The following is a 16118-nucleotide window of genomic DNA, read 5'->3' as shown; positions in this document are numbered from 1 at the left end:
ATTGTGATCCTTTATTTTCTGTCCCTAGTAACTGACACCCCTTTATTCTTCATTACACTCATGATGACCCTTACGGGTTATTTTAATTCATTTTTACGTGTTGTGTTATTATCATCATTGTTTATAGCAACCAGGATATCACCAGAGAAGGTACTACAGACACCGCAAGGTTTCCATCCCTGTAGTGTGATTACTGTCTGTTTTTCTTTATTCTTCACTATGGTTATTCAATTTTTATTTGTTTTATCAGTATATACTAGATCCCCACTTACTGTTATTGCTACGTCTTCAGCACATTTCCCTGACTTGGTTTTGATTGACTTCAGTAGCCCTCTCTTGATGTTGTACAGTCTCAAAATGTTGTCGTTACCATGAATCCAGATGTCTTCATCATTCAGACAGGACACATTTTCAACATATGTATTTAATGTTGGTACAGCAAAACTCGAATATAACGAACACGGATATAGCGAATTTACGGCTATAACGAATTATTATTCATGTCCCGGCAAATTTCTTATATAAACCTATAGAAAATTGATGTATATAACGAACACGGTTATAACGAATTTACGGCTATAACGAAGTAATTTTAAGACCCCCGCTGGCAAAATTTTAACGTATTTTATCATTTTTATAACGATTTTTTTCCATTTCAAATTTCATTGAAGAAACATGCAATTTTAAGATGCATATATAAAATACTCAAATTCAAATGGTATACGGAATTTTTTAAAAAATTGAAATGAAATGGTTATATTGACATTTTTTTGTAAATGACGGTAATACTAATTTTATAACTTACGATAGTTTAGAAAACTGTTAGCCGGAAAAACCCTTAATTTTTTTATAACGAATTCGCTATAATATTTTTTACGAATTCGTTATAAACGTATAGCGAATTACGGCTATAACGAAGTTTTTTCTATGGTCCCTTGAAATTCGTTATAAACGAGTTTTGCTGTATTGTCCTGGCTTAAAATAGTGTGTACAATTTGATAATTTCATCGCGGTCAAAAACACATTTTGTACCAGTTCTTTTTTGTTCCATATTTTTTTTATGATTAGGGCTTTAACAAGCAATTCTATATTTGTACACTTATGTTAATTGATAATCATTCATACAATTACCATTTGGCTTGTTAACATGGGCATTTAAAGCCCCTTTTTCAGATTTTTTCCAGGTGTGTCATATGTTTTGTTCTTATTTTTTATATTCCAAATATGCAAAGTTTACTAGTCATTATATGTTATGTGTAGATTACATCCCTATCGTTCTCATGTGCAAACAATTGGGATCTCTGGCAAGTAGTATACAGTCAGTTCAAGCATATATTTTAAAACATACACCATAGCATAACATATTGAAATCAATGAAGAAAAAAAGAAAATTCAATACTGTGTATTACATGTACATGTGAACAACGCGTTTAAAATATTCAAATGCATGTGAACTAATTGTCCATGAGTTTTTATATTCAATGTAGAAAATAACAACAAATATGTATATTTTGAAAACATGCCAGAACATAATAATTCTATTGTTTATGTATAATATACATTTTGGGCAGGCTTGTTGCAAAAATTAATGTGTTATCGTGCATTTTTTCCATCAGTTTAACTTACAAAACTGTCAACCCATTTATTATGTTCTTATGCCGATTATTACTTGTAAATAAACATTCTGGAAACATCTCTAGATCTCTAGATTATTATAACTACAAACTCAAAGGAAATCCTAAAGCAAGAAAAATAGTTTAAGAATAAATAAAGAAAAACTTAACTGACCCATGGAGAAATTTGCACAAAGATCAAAAACAAGTATGGTTTGGTCCATCCAATAAAAAAAGCAGAAAAGATTTATTTCTTGGTTTCTTCTCATTTGTTAAATTTTGTACATAAAGCTAAAATAGATATAAGGTATAGGACAGACCACTCTATTTTACTTATTGATATTGCTTTCTCACATTTCTTGGAGGCAAGAAAACTGCAATCAAAAAAGATTTAAATGAAATTTGATTTGATTTTTTAAAAAACTTTAAAAAATATCAAATATCGCCCACATCTGACATCAAAGATGGTAGAAGCTACCTATCTATGTCAACCTGCAACTTATTTATGTTAACATTCAAAATGAATATGTTGACATGCAACATATTTATGTCGTCATGTAACTTATTTATGTTAACATGCGACTTCTTAATGTCGACATGCAAAATATTTATGTCGACATGCAATTTAGTTATGTTAACATGCAAGATAAATATGTTGACATGCAACATATATATGTCGACATGCAACTCAGTTATGTTGGCATACAGTTGCATGTCAACATACTCATCTCGCATGTAAATATACATAAGTTGCATGTTAACATATTTATCTCGCATGTCAACATAAGAAAGTTGCATGTTGATATAAAGAAGTTGCATGCCGACATAAAGAAGTTGCATGTTGACATAAATAAGTTGTATGTCAACATATTTCAAGTGATTGCACTAAATAAAGAAATATTTCCAGAGAAATTTTAAAAATTCGGCGGTAAAACCATTTCAACCTAGTGATATATCGTTTTTATAATTTTAAGCGCTTCTAAGGCTTCTGTGTAGGTTATTTTTCCTTCTAGTTTTCACCCATAGTACTATCAAGTATGTTTACCAACCTTTTATCTATAATTTCTTACTAATAAATTCCAGTGAGTTTGATTTTTCTGCATACTAATGTTTTAGAGAAACTATAACTTTTTTCACCCCAACTACATATTCTTTATCTTTCAACATAGAATTATTAAATTCCCAAAATCTCTTCCCTCTAACAAAATGTGAGAAAGCAATATCAATAAGTAAAATAGAGTGGTATGTCCTATACCCTATATCTATTTTAGCTTTATGTGCAAAATTTAACAAATGAGAAGAGACCAAGAAAAAAAATATATTCTGCTTTTTTTATTGGATGGACCAAACCATACTTTTTTGATCTTCGTGCAAACTTCTCTATGGGTCTTTTAAGTTTTTTCTTTATTAATTTTTAAACTATTTGTCTTGCTTTCTAATTTCCTATGAGTTTGTAGTTATAATAATCTAGAGATTTTTCCAGAATGTTTATTTACAAGTAATAATCGGCATAATAACATAATAAATGGGTTGACAGTCTTGTAAGTTAAACTGATGTAAAAAATGCACGATAACACATTAATTTTTGCAACAAGCCTGCTCATAGTGCATAATATACATAAACAATAGAATTATTATGTTCTGGCATGTTTTCATAATATACATATTTGTTGTTATTTTCTACATTGAATATAAATACTCACGGGCAATTTGATCACATGCATTTGAAAATTTTGTACACTTTGTTTACATGTAATATTGAATTTTCTTTACTATACGTGTCAACACATAAACCAAATGGTTTGTTTAATTGACAGTTGTCAATGAATCGGAGGAACTGTCCGTCCTGATCGATAATGTGGATACGATGATTGTCACGATCTGCTGTCAGGATCCGACTCTGACTCTCCGTAGTGATGGTATGTGGAAAGAACGATACCTTGGTAGTAGAGGGGTGGCCTTTGTAGGTAAACCGTAGTTTACCAGCCTGACTGACTACCACGACTGCACGGGCTCCAAAGTCTGATACACATATATCTAGGTTTCTGTTCTCACTGATGTATTTACAACCAATTGATGAATAGAGGGCATGTCCATCTTCATTGTACAGTATACGTTGTATCTCAATGAAGGCAGAATAACGCACAACTTTTGATGATGTTTCCCAATCATAATTGTTCATAGCAACCAGGATATCACCAGAGGAGGTATTACAGACACCGCAAGGTCTCCATCCATGCAATGTAATCACTGTCTGTATTTCTTTATTCTTTACTAGGTTCACAGTTCTATTTGTTTCATCACTATAAACTTGATCCCCACTGCTTGTGACTGCTAAGTCTGCTGCACAGTAACCTGACTTGGTTCTGTTCGACTTTAATAGTCCTCTCTTGATGTTGTACAGTCTCAAAATGTTGTCGTTACCCCGAATCCAGATGTCTTCATCACTCAGACAGCACACAGCTGCAGCATATTCATAATCGGTTTTTATATCTGTGACGATCTTTGGATAATCAATAAGGGACCTCTCTGTTGAAGAGTGCTCAGTACGTAGTGTGTAATTGTGTTTTTCTGTTTCGATAGATAATTCTAATAGAGAGCCAAACTGTTTATATATTTGGTGCTCGTCAATTTTCTTGGGAGAAAAGCTTGGTAAAGTAACCGTTATTTTAGGAGGTAATCTTCTGAATTCAGCATTTCTAGATTTGTAGGCAGAGACAAGACCGACGTCATCGGAATTCATTAATTTTCGCAGATCTGCAATTATCTGTGTGATATCAGAAAGCATGTGTTTGATTTCATCTTCATGGTTATTAAGGACAGTCAGGTATTTGGAGTCCATTTCATCAAGATCAGATTTTAGTTTCATGACAATCACATCTATTTCCATGTGCATGTCTTCTCCATGTTTGCTGATATCCGAGGCAATTTTCTGTGAAGATTTATTAAGATTAGCTTTTTGAACCGGAATGTTTGATGCAATCTCTTGATATCTGGGATAAATAGACTTCTCCAATTCTTGTAAATCTTTCTGTAAAATAAATTTTTGTTTTTTCAGCATTTTCACTACGTAGACGAATGCATGACCTTGATGTTTTGTTGAAGAAGTGCACTGCGCACAAATTGGAATGTTGCATTGTTCACAGTAAAGTTCACATATTTTTGAAAAATGATCTGGACATTTAGTTGTAGATCTCCGCTTTTCAAATGGTACAATTTTGTGTTATTTGGCAAAGTCAGAGTGATGTTCCCCCACACATACTTTACACAGATGTATGTGGCAAATGTCGCAGTACTTAGGAGGAACTGGTGTCTCACAGAGATCACACCGTAACACATCCTGCAGGCTGTACTCAGAATCCATAGTCAGGTACCGTAACGGGAATTTATTGAGAATTCTGCAAAAGACCGAAATCATAAACTAACAAATTATGATTTCAGAACTTTTTACACAAATTAGCTGATATAACTACTGAAAGTAGGACACAAATATTGTTAACGTTCTTGATTCTGACATTTTTGGTAGATCAATTTCTTTTTTTTACTTGAGATGTTATTTAGTGATAAAACTGTCAATATTTATGATACTAAACATATTTACATATTACTTACGTTTCATCTCTTCCATATCAATTTCTAAATCACAAACATGGCATTAACCGTCTAGTGTAACATGGCGAGTGTTGAATCGTCAGGTCTATAGATACTATCACGTGCTCAAATTTAAATACCGAGGCTCGTGGTTGATTTATTAGAGCACTTTATTTCCTCTTTTAAAAAGTTCAACTACCCAATATGAGTAGATAAAGCATAGCACCTCTGATTATTTTTTGTCCGATTATCACACAGATATAATCGTTATCTTACTGTGAATGGCTCGCCTTTATTCATCGTCCCATGAAAAATTGACATTCCCTTTTTTCGAACTCCTTTTATGTGAAGAAAAGCTCCATACAAAGATATAGAAAAATACAAAAAAAAATTACAGTCAGAATTTATGCACAGGGTTCTTTCTTTAGTTAATAATATTTTAAAGTTAAACAAATCATATTTTGAAATTTTGATAGATCTGATGATTATAAATTGTTTCTCTAGCACCGATATTGTTTGTCTAGATGTACATTTGAGAGGTATCAATTTTAGCCGCCATTAAGGGCATTCAAATACGTCCCCTTTTATTCTAAAAATATTGACTTGAATAACTGAATTCATATCGGACATGGCATAGATACACTACACGAATATATATAATTTTTTATCTTTCTATGAACTGTTGATTATAGAAAAGGCATTGTGATACATATTTTGAAAATGATGAGTCAAAAAGTATTTTTATCAAGGGATTACAATTAATTTAATTATTGTTTCCATCTTCAGTATGTGTTTTATAAAAAAAATAAGTTTGGATGATCTCATTTGGCAAGGACAAAGATTGTTCATTTATATATACATGTAGTCACATGTCTGTTATTACTGTTAATTAACATCTGCGTTATTACATATGTTTAAATAAATACATGTACAATGTACATGTACATGTACAATGTTGCTCTCATAGCTAGATTGGGCATACGTATAAAATACATGTATAGACACTGCAAGCAGTTGATGTAGCTCGATCATCATGCATTAGAATCAGCAGGGTATTATTCCTGATTTTTATTTTCATTCTAGTAATATATTCTATGCATTTATCCAAATGCATAGAATATATTACTAGAATGAAAATAAAAATCAGGATGAAGCTCCTGAAAAAATCAACTAACAACCGAAACTAAACTTGTATATATCATTCATTGAAATATTGTCATTTTTTATCGTGTGTATTGAACTTGTTTAAGTGTCACGAGACTTTTGTGTTTATGTTCGTTTTAAATCGTTGAAGCGGTATGTCTAAGTGATTGTAGGAGGTGATGTGGAGTTAAACCCTATCAGCTTTGCAACATCAAAATCTTATCGTTCTGCTTAAAAATGTAGCATCAGTCATAGTTTTAACTCTGTCACACAACGACTGCGTCCTTAAGTCTGTCTTGAAGGAAATGCTAATATGAAAAAATCGCTTCATTAAAACAGGTTGTCACCTTTTGTGAAAAATTCACATTTTTGATAACCTTTTTTGGTAACCTCTAAGTAGTATAAAAAATAATGCTAAAGTTAACTAAATGAAAAACAACAAAGGCAGAAATATCCCAAAATTATGGGGAAAAAATGTGACTGCGCTTTCTGCAAATTTCCATACGGCCCTGCAGTAAAATTTGTTTTGTTGACGACCCCCTCCCCCTTTCCCAAATCATTTTTGCCAAATCAGTGACAAATAGTCTTGATATAATTGATATGGTAGTTAAGCTTCAAGTAAGAAATTTCATCTAAATGTTTAAGGTAGAGATAATTCGATTCAATGTCGTTATTTTTTCGTGCTTGCAAAATATGTCAGTATAGTTTAAAGCATAAAAAACATTAACTTAAAGTAATAACAAAAAATTAAAAACTGTTTAAAATATTTTAATAGTTAAATATTATTAACGAGGCCGAGTACAGAACGAGTACGCACGCTTTCGCGCAGCGTTTCATTTGTATTGTGACGTCATCTTTTTGCTTGGTTGACGCCATGGCGTGACGGTTTCAACTGCAGATATTCAGCGAAATTTGATGAAAATGGCTCGTTTAGTGCGTAAAATTAATGTTATATTGTGGAATTAACATAAATGTCTCGAAGTATAAGCTATATTTGGGCTATGGTCGAAAACGTGAAGAGGGTTCATCAGGCCTAATCCTCTGTCACGTTTTCTTAACCCGCCTAAATATAGCTTAATTCATATATTTCAAGACAGTAACCATGTATTTTATATTAATTACCCTTAATATGTGATGTTATATATTTTTTTATTACTTAAATATGTCTGAATGCTTTAATAATACTATAAAGAGCACCTTTTCAGCCTTTGTCAAATAAAAAATAGCCATTATCTGACAAATCTGGGAAATTGGGCATACAAAAATTAACTTTGATAAGACCCCTGGAACAAACAAGGAGGTAAAAGGTTTTTTTTATTTGACCATTTGATGCCTTTTAGCAATAACTTTAATATGTAGAACAGAAAAAGAAATCCCTAGGGCAGAAGTTTAAAAAAATGTGCAAAATTGATACATTTCAAGCGAAATCCCATAGGGTCCTATGTTAAAGATTAACAAACTTTGAGATGACCCCCTAAACAAACGGTGTGGTAAATGTCTTATTTTTTAATCTTAAAATAATAATTATATCAGTAGAAATTCAGGTAAAAAAATTTATTAAAAAATCTAGGGCAGAACAAATTAGACCCGGCCTCGTTAATTTTATACAGTATGTTTACTATTAATGTATAAAGTATAAATAGGTGGATAGTTTAGACAGTTTTATAAAAAGTGCACGAAAACACATTAATATTTACAAAAAACTTTGATCATAGTGTATAGTATACATAAACATTAGCATTGTTATGGGCTGACACGTTTTCTTCTGTACTATACATATTAATTGTCGTATCTATACATTCAATATGTACATGTATACTCATGGACATTTAATTGGTATGTATTTGAAAATTACGAACAGTTTGTTTACGTGCAATATTGAATTTTCTTTACTCTACATGAATTGTTGTCTGTCATAAAGAGGTTGTCTCGTGTGTCTACACATAAACCTAATGGGTTCTTTAAATGACAATTGTCAATGAATCGGAGGAACTGTCCGTCTCTATCGATAATGTGGATTCGGTTGTTGTCAAGATCTGCTATCAGGATCCGACTCTGACTGTCCGTAGTGATGCCATATGGATCGAACGATTCCTCGGTATTAGACGGATTGCCATTGTATGTAAACCGAAGTTTACCAGCCTGATTAACCACCACTACTGCACGGGCTCCAAAATCTGATACACATATATCTAGATTCCTGTTCTCACTCATGAATTTACTACAACCACCTGATGAATAGAGAGCTTGTCCATTGTCATTGTACTGTATGCTTTGTTTCTCAGTGGATCCAGAATAGCGCACAACTTTTGATGGTGTTTGCGTATCATCACTGCACATAGCAATCAGGATATCACCAGAGGAGGTACTACAGACACCGAAAGGTCTCCATCCCTTTAATGTGATAACTGTCTGTATTTCTTCATTCCTCACTATGTTTACAGTTCTATTTGTTCCATCAGTATATACGAGATCCCCGTTTCTTATCACCGCTATGTCGTATGCACGGTTACCTGACTTGGTTTGGATTGACTTCAGTAGTCCTCTCTGGAGGCTGTACAGTTTCAAAATTTTGCTGCTACCCCGAGTCCAGATGTCCGCATCACTCAGACAGGACACATTTACAGCATATTTATAATCGGTTTTTATCTCCGTGATGATCTGTGGCACATCAATAAGGGACCTCTCTGCTGGAGAGTGCTCAGTTCTTAGTGTGAAGTTGTGTTCTTCTGTTTCAATAGATAATTCTAATAGAGAGCCAAAGTGTTCGTATATTTGGTGCTTGTCAATTTTCTTAGGAGAAAAGCTTGGTAAAGTGACAGTCAGTTTAGGTGGCAATCTTCTGAATTTAGCATTTCTGGATTTGTAGGCAGAGAGAAGGCCAACGTCATCAGAATTTATCAATTTTTTTAGATCAGTAATTGTCTGTGTGATATCAGATAGCATGTGTTTGATTTCATCTTCATGATTATTTAAGGCAGCCAAGTATTTGGAGTCCATTTCATCAAGATCAGATTTTAGTTTCTTGATAATTACATCTATTTCTCTGTGCATTTCTTCTCCATGTTTGCTGATATCCGAGGCAATTTTCTGTGAAGATGTATCAAGGGTGGCTCTCTGAACCGGAATACCTGATGCAATCTCTTTATATTTGGGAAAAATTAACTTCTCTAATTCTTGTAAATCTTTCTGTAATACTGACCTCTGTTTTTCCAGAATTTTCACTATGTAGATAAATGTATGACCTTGATGTTCTGTGGAAGAAGTGCATTCCGCGCAGATTGGAATATCGCATTGTTCACAGTAAAGTTCACATATTTTTGAAGAATGATTTGGGCATTTAGTTGTAGATCCTCGCTTTTCAAACGGTACAATTTTGTGTTCTTTGGCAAACTCGGAAAGATGTTCTCCCACACATGCTTTACACAGATGTATGTGGCAAATGTCGCAGTACATAGGAGGAACCGGTGTCTCACAGAGATCACACCGTAACACATCCTGGGCGCTACGTCGAGGGTCCATGGTCAAGTACTGTAACGGGTATTTATTGAGAATTCTGAAAAAAACCCTAGAAATCATGAACCATCGAGTTATGAATTCAGAACATTTTACACAAAAAGGCTGATATAACTTGCAGCAAAAACCAGTAAAACGAAAGTAGGACGCAAAATATGTTCGATTTTGACCTTTTTCGTCAATAAATTGTTATCTTAACGTGTTATTAAGGTCGATTTTGTGATGAATTAATACACAGTTCTTACGTTTCATCTCCTCCACACCAATTCCTGAATCACAAACATGGCTGCAATCTTTTTCCTGTTACATGACGACTGACGTATCTAACGATAGTATCACGTGTTCAAATTTAAACGCCCAAGATAGGGGTGGATCAATAAGGGCGTCACTCTTCCTTTTCTAAAAGGGCCAACTTTACAATATTGGTAGATAAGGCATCCCACCTCTAATAAATTGTTCGATTTTTACATAAGAATAATAGTTATCTTTATTACTGTAAATTGTTTGCCTTTATTCAACGTCTCAAAATGTTTTTCACGTAACCCACTGTCTTCTATAATTTTAAGGAATTTATTCAGTTGCCTTTACAAACATTGTTCGTTAAGTGATATAATATTTTCCTCTAATCAAGTGTGATGATAATGGCTCTCCTCTCTTCATAACAAGTGTTCTCTCCGCGAATATATGGATCTGCTACAACACAACTGAAGGATTGACACTCTGTTGTAAATTATATAATTTGTTTTGAAAAGAATATGAATTTCTCAATTATGTAAAATTACTTTTGATTTTATTTAATCTCTGTTGTGACTGTTTCTTGTTCATACCCTACATATTGAGGGGGCATGGTGTTTTAATTATTAGTGTCTTCTTTTACGTCTCCGTTACTACTTTAATTAGAGAGTTTTTTAAAAATGATATTCGGAGGACAATTCAGCGTCGCAACAACAAAGAAGCTTATGACAATAGGAACAACCACGCTTATTTTAATAGTTGTACATGTAATATGCTTTAGAGTAAGCTACATGTTTTAAAATATTAGTAGGCAAAATAAGGCATTGAATTTGTAAAAAGTTTCTTTATATATTGTAGATAAATAATTAATTGTTATAATTGAATATCATATTGTAATTTGATATTAATAAACATATTTGCAATTGTAAATAATAGTTGGAATATAGGAATCAGGTAAATGGTCTTTTTTAATGGTTTTTAAGTTATAATGGTGGATAATACTCCGTACGGCGGCCCTCTATTCATATATCCCCATCTACTTCACTACTTATCTTATGACATCACATGGTGATGCCCTACCTGTCCATATCCTGGTGTAAAACACAGGAAATATTACCTTTGTTTGCCTTCATAAATTAAAAACTTCTATAGCTTTATGAAAAAAAAAAGATTTCTATAAAATATTAATTTAGTGCGATATTACAACTTTTTAATATAACAACAATAAATGGATATTCAGTGGATAAGTTTTTATTACTCCATTTCCGAAAAAAATGCGTTTGTAATTCATATAGAAACAGACAAGACTGAAATCTCGAGATCCTTCTTTAATATTTCACCAGTATATATATATGAAACTTTTGAAGATGAAAATATGCAGTCATTTTAACTTTATAATTTTCATTTATATTATAAAAAATTGGTTTAGATATTATAAAGATTTGATCGTACAAAATACAATAATCCAGTTTGATATAATATATAAAATTTATATGAGCCCAATACTATCCAGTCTGTAGATTATTAATACTACTCACATATAAGAAGGTTATTCCCTGCATTCAAGTTTTTGCGAAAGTACTTTAATTAATTCACACACAGAGGTTAAGCATTTTAATAAAACTTTCTGTTTTTAAAGTGCAACTTACAGAGATATTGCATTTCCTTAAATATTTTTTCCGAATGAAGCATATGGCAAAACAACCTTATTTGATTAATAATAAAGGTAAAAAAATTGAATGTTGACTTCTTTGTCCTAATATGACGTAGTTTTCATGCACACGATTTCAACCAGCAATGAAATTAGTTAAAAGTCTCAAACTTTTACTCAAATTATTAAAGACCTGTCGGGAAAATCTTATCAATGAAGAAAAAATTATGAGTCATCTTCTTAAAATTATGTGCAATTTATTAAAAACACTACTTGGTACAAATATTTGTATGTTCAAACCTTTCAAAGTAAAAGTAACAAAATGTGTCTACCGAAAAGCAGAACAAACCTTTACAAGTATAACAGATATACTCACTGACATGTTTAAAGCAGACATTTTACAAAAATATAAAATCACAGGGGTTATCACAATTCTTTGTTGAATTTGTTTATTGATTTAATACGTGAAAATAAGATTTAAGATATGCATGAATGTTATACAAACCGAAATAAAATATATTCAGTTCATTTACATTCTTCACATAAATGGCTAAAACAAAATTGGACTTTTAGCTAAAGAGAAGAAATTCTGACTAAATTTTTTAAACCTTGTTACATTGAACTATATTTGGCAGTACTTAAAATTAACAGGTAAATTAGTCATATTTAATCTTGAAAATAATTGATATCATATCAAAGCTTCATGTAAAAAAAATCACCAAGGTACATGTACTTCGGTTAGAGATAATAAGGCTCAGCTTCGTTATTTATATCTTACTCAAAAAAAACCCCAAAACAATTCAGTATGGCTAAAAGCATATAACTACAACCTATATAACAAAAACAATAACTTTTTAAAAACTTTTATATTTCAATAATTTCTTCATTTATACGATGTATTAACTAGTGATATATAAATTATTAATGAGTGGATAGTTTAGTCAGTTAAATTGATGAAAAGAAGTATACGATAACACATTAGTTATTACAAAAAGCCTGATCATAAAGTATAGGATACTAGTACGTTAACACTTAGCATAACTACTGTAAATTCCTAATATTTCGCGAGTACTTAATTCCGCGATCCCATTGGTTTGTATCATATCGTGGGAACATAAAGTCGCGAACGTGGAACTCTTTTCTCCATTTCTTCTGGTTCTTAAGATCAATTCTATGTAAGAATCAAAATTCGGTGGCCACGCATAGTCACAGATTTTCTTCATACTTGACAATTTGATAGACTTTGGTGAGTAATAAAGCTAAACACCATTTATTTGTTGTTATGGTACATGGTACATGTAACCAAGGGTAAAGATGTAAAAATGGCATTTTCATGCTTTTTTGAGAACATATTGTTAGTAATGTGCACAACTTGGGGTGACCAGAGTAGAATTAACTATTTAAAGCAGTTGTGATTTTTCAAAGGAAAGAAAAAAATTCATGGAGAAACGCATATTTTCAGAGCGTTTCCATGGTTACAAAACAGCAATTCTAAAATCTGTTTTCTGCATTTAATTTGAATAAAAAGTGCAAATTTTGGATTTTTTGGTAAACACTATTATGAATGTGCAATTAATAATTTAAATATGAAAATTGAGAACCGTTGCTATGGTAACAGGCTTAAAAATAAGGAAAACTATAATATATATTTATGCATCTTTGAATGGATATTATTCACATAAAATGAATAAATGTAAAAAATCAATTTGTAAGAAAAAATAAAGTATGTCCTTAATATAATGACACTTGAAAAAAATCTGAAATTTTCTAAAAATTACTGCAGTTGCTATGGAATTTTCAAAAAGTAAGAATTTCTGTGTGATTTTCATGATAAAATATATATTGCATGGACACTGATATTGATGTAAAAATTCAACAGTTTCCCATTTCGGCTTATTAAAAAAACGCAAAAAACTGATTTCAAATACTTTTTACGGTTTCCATGGTAACATTTTAAAAGTTTTGGTTTCTCCGTCAATTTTGTGATATATTTAAAGAATTGAAATCAGGATAAAGGTTGTTTTATGTTATTGATAGTAGCCTATACATTGGTGGGCAAAACCTTCTAATATGGCTTGAAAGTAGGTAAGTTTTGCCATTTTTCCATCTTAAGCCTCGGTTACTTTGGCAACAGTTTCCCCTAGCAACCAACTTATAGTGGTTTTTTGCGTTTTACACCTCTGTGTGTCCATGTATGAAATACAAGGAAAATTGGTGACTATGTGTGGCCAGACCTTTTAAAAATCTTTGATTCTTACATAGAATTGATCTTAACTCTCAGAATATAATGGCGAGATTTTAAAATCTGCCGAGGGAGCTCTCGCAAAATTATGTGGATATTAATTCCTCGCGTTTAATTAGGAATCTACAGTAAATGCTGATATGTTTTAAACATAAACATATTCATTGTCACTTTTTTACATTCAATATGTATATTCCTGGTCATTTAATAGGCATGCAATTGGAAAATATGAACACTTTGTTTATTTTTGATATTGAATTTTCTTTACTATACGTGAATTGTTGTCAGTCACAAAGAGATTGTCTCTTTTGTCTACACATAGACCAAACGGTTTCTCCAAATCGCAATTGTCAATATATCGTAGAAACTGGCCGTTTTTATCGATAATGTGGATACGGTGGTGGTAAAGATCAACTATCAGGATCCGACTTTGGCTGTCTGTACCGATGCCATATGGATCGAATAGTTCCTTTGTAGAAGACGAAAGACCAGTGTACCTAAACCGGAATTTCCCTGCCTGATTGACCACCACTAATGCACGTGCTTCCCAATCAGACACACATATATCTAGATTCCTGTTTTCGCTGATGTATTTAGTATAATCACCTGATGAATACAGAGCTTGTCCATTCTCATTGTACTGTATACTTTGTTTCTCAGTGAAGTCAGAGTAACACACAACTTTTGATGGTGTTTTCAAATTATCATTGTTCATAACAACCAGGATATCACCACAGGATGTACTACAGACACCACGAGGTTTCCATCCCTGTAGTGTGACCACTGTCTCTATTTCTTTATTCTTCACTATGTTCACAGTTCTATTTGTTTTATCAGCATATACCAGATCCCCGTTTCCTGTCACTGATATGTCCTCTGCACATTTACCAGACTTGGTTTGGATAGACTTCAGTAGCCCTCTCTGGAGGTTGTACAGTTTCAAGATCTTGCTGTTACCCCGAATCCAGATGTCCTCATTACTCAGACAGAACACATTTATAGCATATTTATAATCGGTCTTTATCTCTGTGATGATCTGTGGCACATCAATAAGGGACCTCTCTGGTGTAGAGTGCGCAGTACAAGAAGAATCCATTGTGCAGTTTTGCTCCATTGTTTCGATAGATAATTCTGATAGAGAGCCAAAGAGTGCGGATATTTGTTGTTTGTCAATTTTCTGGGGAGAAAAGCGTGGTAAAGTGACCGTTAGTTTAGGTGGCAATCTTCTGAATTCCGCATTTCTGGATTTGTAGGCAGAGACAAGGCCGACGTCATCGGAATTTAATATTTTTTTCAGATCTGCAATTGTCTGTGTTATATCAGATAGCATGTGTTTGATTTCTTCTTCATGTTTATTTAAGGCAGCCAAGTATTTGGAGTCCATTCCATCAAGATCAGATTTTAGTTTCTTGATAATTACATCTATTTGTCTGTGCATTTCTTCTCCATGTTTGCTGATATCCGAGGCAATCTTCTGTGAAGATGTATTAAGGGTACCTTTCTGAACCGGAATACTTAATGCAATATCTTGATATTTGGGGTAAATAAACTTCTCTAATTCTTGTAAATCTTTCTGTAAAACTGACCTCTGCTTTTCCATAATTTTTACTATGTAGACAAATGTATGCCCTTGATGTTGGGTGGAAGAAGTGCACTGCACGCAGATTGGAATGTGGCATTGTTCACAGTAAAGCTCACATATTTTTGAAGAATGATTTGGGCATTTAGTTGACGATCCCCGCTTTTCAAATGGTACAATTTTGTGTTCTTTAGCAAACTCGGAAAGATGTTCCCCCACACATGCTTTACACAGATGTATAAGGCAAATGTCGCAGTACATAGGCGGAACAGGTGTCTCACAAAGATCACACCGTAACACATCCTGGGCGGTACGTCGAGGGTCCATGGTCAAGTACTATAACGGGTATTTATGGAGAGTTCTGCAAAACAGAAATCATAAATTTTCAAATTAAGATTACAAAACTTTTTACACAAAATAACTGATACAACTACAGCAAAATCCAGTAAACTGAAAGTAGGACACAAATATTGTAAACGTTCTTGATTCTGACCTTTTTTGTAGATCAGTTTTGTTTTACTCAACGACTGATAAAACTGGTAATTTTTA

General features: G+C 32.6%; 3 protein-coding genes across 4 annotated transcripts in view; all 3 read right to left on the bottom strand.

Annotated features, from left to right (window-relative positions):
* Positions 1 to 3125: 3125 nt before the first annotated feature.
* On the bottom strand, positions 3126 to 5371 carry LOC136272309 (uncharacterized). Its single transcript, XM_066073721.1, has 2 exons — positions 5226 to 5371; positions 3126 to 5011 (listed from the first exon to the last, which is right to left on the bottom strand). Exon 2 carries the CDS (start codon positions 4672 to 4674, stop codon positions 3328 to 3330), a length of 1347 nt encoding a protein of 448 aa, XP_065929793.1. The 5' UTR covers positions 4675 to 5011; positions 5226 to 5371; the 3' UTR covers positions 3126 to 3327.
* A 2579-nt stretch (positions 5372 to 7950) lies between these two features.
* LOC136269730 (tripartite motif-containing protein 2-like) lies at positions 7951 to 10192 on the bottom strand. The gene is made up of 2 exons (XM_066073923.1): positions 10109 to 10192; positions 7951 to 9903 (listed from the first exon to the last, which is right to left on the bottom strand). Exon 2 carries the CDS (start codon positions 9867 to 9869, stop codon positions 8214 to 8216), a length of 1656 nt encoding a protein of 551 aa, XP_065929995.1. The 5' UTR covers positions 9870 to 9903; positions 10109 to 10192; the 3' UTR covers positions 7951 to 8213.
* A 4012-nt stretch (positions 10193 to 14204) lies between these two features.
* LOC105331234 (tripartite motif-containing protein 2-like) overlaps positions 14205 to 16118 on the bottom strand; it is a 36524-nt gene continuing 34610 nt past the window's right edge. The window contains exon 2 of one of the 2 annotated variants that reach the window (XM_066073476.1): positions 14205 to 15930. In XM_066073476.1, coding sequence (XP_065929548.1) covers positions 14232 to 15896 — 1665 coding nt within the window. In that variant the 5' untranslated portion in view covers positions 15897 to 15930 and the 3' untranslated portion in view covers positions 14205 to 14231. The remainder of the gene's footprint in view (positions 15931 to 16118) is intronic. The other variant, XM_066073475.1, reaches the window with a different exon arrangement.

This window comes from Magallana gigas, chromosome 10, assembly GCF_963853765.1.
Source record: "Magallana gigas chromosome 10, xbMagGiga1.1, whole genome shotgun sequence".
Classification (NCBI taxonomy): Eukaryota; Metazoa; Mollusca; class Bivalvia; order Ostreida; family Ostreidae; genus Magallana; species Magallana gigas.
Note: the sequence above shows the minus strand (reverse complement) of the source record. Positions and strands in the feature narration are given on the sequence as shown.

Coding starts and splice junctions, on each gene's coding strand:
- LOC136272309 (XM_066073721.1), bottom strand. CDS start 4,674: ATGCTGAAAAAACAAAAATTTATTTTACAGAAAGATTTACAAGAATTG.
- LOC136269730 (XM_066073923.1), bottom strand. CDS start 9,869: ATGGACCCTCGACGTAGCGCCCAGGATGTGTTACGGTGTGATCTCTGT.